The sequence below is a fragment of the Cibotium barometz genome, chromosome 6, assembly GCF_041138505.1.
Source record: "Cibotium barometz isolate CiBa-2024 chromosome 6, ASM4113850v1, whole genome shotgun sequence".
Classification (NCBI taxonomy): domain Eukaryota; kingdom Viridiplantae; phylum Streptophyta; class Polypodiopsida; order Cyatheales; family Cibotiaceae; genus Cibotium; species Cibotium barometz.
Genome location: NC_141051.1, coordinates 26,854,235 through 26,861,609, shown reverse-complemented (window position 1 = coordinate 26,861,609; position 7,375 = coordinate 26,854,235). Strand labels below are relative to the sequence as shown.

At 36.7% G+C, this 7,375-nt stretch overlaps 1 protein-coding gene across 2 annotated transcripts; it reads right to left on the bottom strand.

Annotated features, from left to right (window-relative positions):
• Positions 1–1,125: 1,125 nt before the first annotated feature.
• On the bottom strand, positions 1,126–4,191 carry LOC147637585 (inorganic pyrophosphatase 2-like). 2 transcript variants are annotated; one of them, XM_086799397.1, is made up of 6 exons: positions 4,027–4,191; positions 3,794–3,885; positions 3,263–3,384; positions 2,237–2,438; positions 1,749–1,882; positions 1,126–1,620 (listed from the first exon to the last, which is right to left on the bottom strand). In XM_086799397.1, the coding sequence occupies exons 2-6, from the start codon at positions 3,812–3,814 to the stop codon at positions 1,386–1,388; spliced, it is 714 nt and encodes a 237-aa protein (XP_086655523.1). In that variant the 5' UTR covers positions 3,815–3,885; positions 4,027–4,191; the 3' UTR covers positions 1,126–1,385. The 2 variants fall into 2 exon arrangements, with proteins under 2 accessions (XP_086655523.1, XP_086655522.1); XM_086799396.1 differs by lacking the exon at positions 4,027–4,191 and having other exon boundaries at positions 3,794–4,010.
• Positions 4,192–7,375: the final 3,184 nt, after the last annotated feature.

Genomic DNA, 7,375 nt, shown 5'->3' with positions numbered 1-7,375 from the left:
TTCCCATGATATATGAAATCCAAGTAATTAAATGAAAAAAGATGATTTTTTGGTAAATTTATTTTATGCGAAAAGAGGAATCGCCATGATAATTGAGATCCAAGAAATTAAATGGCAAAAGAGGAATTTTTGGCATAATTCAAATTATGAGTATTTATCAAAAGTAAAATTTTGAGCATTGTTAATTTTATTGGGAAATATGGATAGAATTAATTTTTATAAATCCCATGAATCTTTTACTCAAAAAGAAAATATTGAATATATTTCACTTAAGAAATTTGAGAAAGAATATGAAAATATCCATTGAGAAAAAGTACCTTTAACTAGGCCAAGCAATTTTGGCAGAAACATAGAAAAGTCCCATCGGTATCGAAAGTAGAAAACAATACTAAAAGTGGATGTGATAAGATGTGATGTAGAGCCGAATGAATGTAAATAAATGTGACAGGATGTAAATGGATGCGATGTGAATAAGAGATGTAAACATGATGTGATAAGATGTGAATATGATGTGATAAGATGTTACTGGATGTGATGAGATGTGGACCATTCTAGCTAGCTACTTAACTTAGAAAATTGAATGTTTTAATATTAGCAAAGGAAAAAGCATTAGAAAGTAGTAGATCAAGCATGGGGAGGAAAGAAGATTCTAATGCATTTAAGATATTGTTGAGCATATTCACATTAGATACTTGACCTAGCACACACACCTAAAACTTTTTCATTGGTATCTCTCTTACATATTTATGTATTATTTATATTATCATTCACACACACATACATACATCTAAATAAAATAGATGAAATTTAAATATTTATGATACAATTATAATGTTTAATTTGAATCCAAAAATTGAGAAAACTGAACAATTTTGAGTAAATATTTAAAAAAATACCATCATCGCGTTAACTTTTTTATACATTTATCAACAAATATTAGATCCATTATTAGTTTGAATGATAAATGTGAATGATGTTGCATTTTTTTTTTTAGAAGACAAGTTTGATACTCTATTATTATTTTATATCCATAAGCACTTTGAATGATTGGATTGTAAATTCTTGGTAGGTATGATGGTTGGCAAGTGTGGGTAATTCCAAGGAGAACACTATGCTAGCTAGCAATTCACACAAAGATATAGGGAGGTCTATTGGTGTTAAAAGATTCTTCTTACATACATTGAAGATTCTTGAAGTTTACTAACATATGAGGAGAACCCCATGGGTTTACAAGTTTAATTTTAAGCTAGAGATGCCTAATGCAACTAGGAGCCTTTTGAGTTCTTGTAATGCTTACAAGCCAAACTCACAACTCTGCTTGTTCAATTACAAGACCAATCCATGTAACTTGAGACTTGAGTTTATCCCAAGACAATGCAACATTTTCATACGGACACTGCTGCAATTGAGACCATTTCATTTGATTGGTCTACTAGCGGCAAAGCACATTTTGTGCTATTAGCTCCAGAAATCCCTGCATAACCATTGTCTTTCTCTAGAATTTGTTGGTTTTTTATCAAACTTAACAAGTTTTCTTCCATGATCTTGGCACTACTCCATGGATAAATACTTCCTCGCACAATCGACACGTTTTGTTTAAGTAAATCAAGCAATGGGTACCTACAAGTAGACCAAAAAATAGAGCAATTTGAGCATGCCACCACCATTGTAAAGTTTAACAAATTTTGTCAATTGCACATTGAAGAATGTATGCAATTTTTTTGTAAAGCAAAAATGAGGGCTCATACCCTTCTCTTGGGAGGATACAATCCCCTATTTGTAGTCTCAAGGATGGACAATAATCTCCACGGCCATCACCAATGTAGATGATTCTTTTCATATCAGTTGATATTTTGCTTCTAATTCCATCAATAACTCTTCCCTGGTAGACCCAACTCCAATGAGAACCACAAAAAACCTCCTACATTTATAACACTCCTACGTAAATTTACACATGTATTATTGGTTATATTAGGATGCAAAGAATGGTATAAACTTACATAAACACATTTTAGGAAGAAGACTGGACACGTTTTACATGGTATAAACTTAAATAGACACATTTTAGGGGGGGGGGAATGTAAGGGCGACTTTATCTTATATACTCAACACCATCATGTAGTCTCACAAATTCAAGGAAAAGGGTGATAAGTATATGACAATTGTAGCTTTTAATGACAATCCATGTAATGAAATGTAAAGAAGAAAGGTAAGTTTAAAAAGCTATGATTTGTACCTTGCACATGTTAGGGGGACAAAGTGGGCAGCCATGAGGGGCTTCACATTTTGGGTGGAAAGGTTGGATGTGAAGCCTCCCCTTATCGTCAACGCTTCCAGGATTAGTGTGGATCTCACCAAACAAATGGGTCACCTCATATTTGTCAAGAATTGTTTTAATGAAAAATGTGTTAGCATCACTCACAATCCTGAGCTCACACCTGCCAAAACACACACACCCCCACACAAAAACAATAAATCGTCATTATTCCCACTTGATGTCACTCATCTAGATTCTACACACACACACAACAATAAATCATCATTATTCCTCACTCATCTACACACACACACACACACACACACACAACACACCCCCACACCCACACCCACACCCACACACACACAAAACAATACATCATCATTATTCCCACTTGATGTCGCTCATCTAGATTCTACACACACATAAAACAATAAATCATCACTCATCTAGATTGTACACACACACACACACACACACAAAACAATAAATCATCATTATTCCTCACTCATCTACATTCTACACACACACACACACACACACACACACACACAAAACAATAAATCATCTCTCATCTAGATTGTACACACACACAAAACAATAAATCATCATTATTCCTCACTCATCTAGATTGTACAGAACACACACACACACACACCCCTCCACCCCCACACACACACCCCCACCACACCCACACCCACACCCACATTCACATTCACACACACAAAACAATACATCATCATTATTCCCACTCGATGTCACTCATCTACACAAACAGAACCCATTGATCTTTTATAAACCCGCCCAACATAAATCAGTTTGAATTTTATTCACAAATCCGCCTTAAAAATTGCACCTCATGATTTTATGGTGACGCGTATATAATTTGTTTGCAACAAATTATGTTCTCTTTTTTTTTTCTATTCATATTTTTTAAGCGCAAGATATTAATGGAATATGCAGGAATGGACACTAAATTATTATTATAATTGAGATGGATTTTACCCGAGGGCGTGCGCTAATTTGATGGCTGTTATCTTCTCTGGTTGCAAAGGGGCGCAACGCAGAGCTTCTTCTATGTCGCAGATCGACTTGCCTTGCTCATGCAGAGTCGCCATTAGAGCATCCTGCAATTAATTCTTATTAATTTTTTGGAAAAATAAAAATTTTAAAAATCTTCTGTTATTCTAATACACTATTAATTAATAATACACTATAATCTTCTGTTATACTAATACACCATAATCTTCCGTTATACTAATACACTATAATCTTCTGCTATACTAATACACAATAATTACGCCTGCATTTGAGCATTTTCCAGCAAAATGCAACCATAATTATAGAACCCAGAGACATAAATTCCAAAACACACAAATCCAGGGTTAAATTACCACCCAAAAAAAAAACCCAAATTTGAAGAACCCAATTACACAAAGCCAGGATTAAATTACCACCCAAAAAAAACCCAATTTATATATGTGGAAACTCCATAATTTCATTAATTATGCAAATAAACCCAAAATTGGAAATTACCATCATATCATTCCAAGGCATTTGGGCAAGCAAATTCTCGAAAATTTGGGCTGCTCCCAATTTCTCTGCAACCCATGGATCACTATCCACATCTATAATGCTGCAATCAAAATCGAAGATGACAATAGTGTCCATGGTATAAGTATAATTACTAGCAAATCAAGGAGGAGATTAAGGAGACTAATTAAGAATTAAGCTCTTGGTGTCTACGACCCGAGGAGACCCAACCTTACCTTATATAGTCCTCTGCTTGGGGGAAAGCTTCTTGGAATATTCTTATGATGAACCTACCACCATAGCCACAATGCTTGGGGCAAAGCTTCTTGGAATATTCTTCTGATGAAACTACCACCATAGCCACAAGCTTGAGTGCTCACTTGGCTTTTCTTTTAGAATCCTTTCATGCCCTTGTGGCATATTTCTTTATTCCTTTTCTCCTTGATTTTTGTAAGCGTTGAAAAACCTTAGTGCTCCCTCTTTAGAATATTCACATTCCACCTTACCATCCTTTTCCCATCATGACTCTTCTCCCACCCACACATTTCTAAAGTCTACCTCATTGGTGAGCACATTCTCTTCAACTCAAAATGTGCATAGAAGCGTCTCCACATATAAATATATTTATTTTTCCCTTGCTTTAAGTGAAAAGTACTATTATGACAATGATACTTCAATAGTTATAATTCTTTCTTCGCACTTTGCAAAGCGAAAATCAAATTGAACACAAAGGCACATGTCGCATTGATTATCCTATTCACAATAAATGCAAGATATGAAATATTTCTAGTGGTTTTAGTTGGATGAAATAAATTTTGGGCCACATTCGTTAAAAGGTACACTTTAATGTCGTGCCACAAGGCATGCCCTATGTGATAATACTTGTCTCTCCATATTAAGGACAAGTTAGATGCCTTTTTTGGTGAGGTGGGACAAGTTAGATCTCTATGAGATAGCGTGCACCCTATAATGATCCCTTTAACTGACAACATAAATGTGTCCCCACCGTGCACCATATAATGATGCCTTTAATATAACTGATAACATAAATGTGTAACTGACAACATAAATGTGTCCACCCTTGTGAGATAGTGTGCACCCTATAATGATGCCCTTAACTGACAACATAAATGTGACCACCCTTACGTGCGTGCTTGTGCGCATAAGCGCGTGCACACACACACACACACACACACACACACACACACACACACACACACACACACACACACTCACACATGCATGTGCATGCACATATAGAGATATGGAAAAGGTGATCCTATGCAAACTTTTGCACACTCAATCAAAGTTCTCTTCTAGACTTACATAAGCATCAATAATCTCCTCTCTTGAGACTCAAGATGATCCCATACTCACACGAACGTGATTTGTGCATGTCCTAGGTCATTCCAAAAAATTATCCTCTTGTAAAGTCTTTGTGAAAGCCTACACATTTGAAGTATTGTTGTCTGCATATCCAATATGTGAATCACTACATGTATGCAGAATGCCTTCATAATAAGACTCATGAGAGAGTGCCTTCATAAGAGCTTTGACTTGCGTAACTTGAAAATCAATTAAAACATCATTGGGATTGGAAGAAATAGTTATGCATAAAAATATACAAATCCATACCATAAAAAAGAGATTGAATCAAAAAATACAAAGAACGAATGACACAAGAGCATTGAGTACAATCCCCTCCCAACGTGAGATGCTCCCTCTACCTCTCCCTCATGTGGGTATTTAAATATCGTATTTCCAAATTTGATCCTTGGAGCCGATAATAGCTTAAATATCTAAAGTTGGGTCTTTTCTTTTACAAAAATAACCTCAGTGCCTTGATTTTTTGTATGTTCAAGATATGTATCGTTGGGTCTTGCCTTCAAGCCATAATGCAACTCCCCGATGTGGTGGGTGTGTTAGCTCATACATTGCGTCCTCACTCCACTATGCTTAGATGGAGGCACAAAGAGAATGGACTTCGTGGTGGTCCTTTCTCACATAAGTGGATCAAGAAGAAGCTAACCACGGGGAGGAACCTACAAGAAAACATGTTCATACAAGCATTCCATCCATCATACAAGAATCTAATAGTATATAAGTACAAGCAAGAGTAGAGAAGAGAGGGCTCACAAGTATCCTATTGTAGGGGAATGAATCTATAAGTACAAGCAAGAGTAGAGAAGAGAGGGCTCACAAGCAAGAGTAGAGAAGAGAGGGCTCACAAGTATCCTATTGTAGGGGAATGAATCTATATTAGTTATTATGACAAATGACTTATATACAAGTGACTTGTGTTCACACTAGGCGAGTTGAAAATTAAAAATGGCTCGACCACTAATAAGCAAGTATGTACACGAAATCCTTATACTTTCCTTATTTAATATTAAACTCATGGTAAGGCTATATTTATATGTTCTAATGTCGTCTTATAAAAGATAACTACCCGTTTGAGTGGATAAGATAAGTGCTCGTTAGAGTGGGCAAGATGAAAAAGTGCCTTATAGTAGGCTGGGCACGTGAAACCATGTTACCCTATGAAGTGGTTAATATACTCCCCTTTATGACTGCGGCCTTGCATTACCCAACTTAGTGATGAAGCTACTATGTTGCTAGGTTGGAGAGGTGTGGGTGGTCTTACATACGCCATCATGAAGTTGGCATGCGAGGTTAAGTGGTCGATTTGGGAATAATCCACAGCCAAATAAATGGTATGTTTTGGTAACCTTGGTACTAGGCACCTTGTCGAGGGCATGAAAGGTATACACAATGTGGAAGTTCTTAATGTAGGGCCTCTCTATGTTATGGAAGTGGCTTGGCTCCTTCAAAATTAAGTAGTTTTATAGAGGTGGCCTACACCTTTGGATTAACCAAGACCACCATGAATGATTTGGATGGGTAGATGGTGGTCCAAACCTTCTTAACAAGATAGGATAGTAAAAATCCCATATCTCCGAGCTTGATCCTCAAACATTGGGCTTCTTCGTGGAGTGAGGTTGTGTCGATGTTGAGAATTGGAGTCAAAGTGGAGGTTAGATTCTATAAAGCTCTTTGGAGGTACTTGCAAGGTCGAATGCAATCCATGCAATGGGTCTTACGATGATGGGCTAGGCTTGCACGGGCCATTGTCTCCCCCCATCCAAAGATGAAGATGGAGGGTGGACATTGACGAGGTTAGTTGTAAGTGCATGTGTCCATGCTGTGAGATGCCAGATGTAAAAAAACATTTGCTGTCCTTAGTAAAATATGCAGGTGGCATGCATGTGCAATGGGCGGAAGGTGTGACCCATTTCATGCCCTTAGTGAAATATGTAGGTGACATGTATGGGCAATGGGTGGAAGGTGTGAACCATGTGTGTACTTTTCTTCTAATACGCAGGTGACATGCATGCGCAATCGGTGGGAGGTGTGAACCATTTGATGCCCTTAGTGACATAAATTTCAAGTAGAATTATAAAACCCAATTACACAAAGAAGGGTTAAAGTACGACAAAAAAATAAAAATAAAACCCAAATTTATAGATGTGTAAACTCTGAAAGAATGGTGCTTTCCATATTGGTAATTTCATTAAATATTCAAAT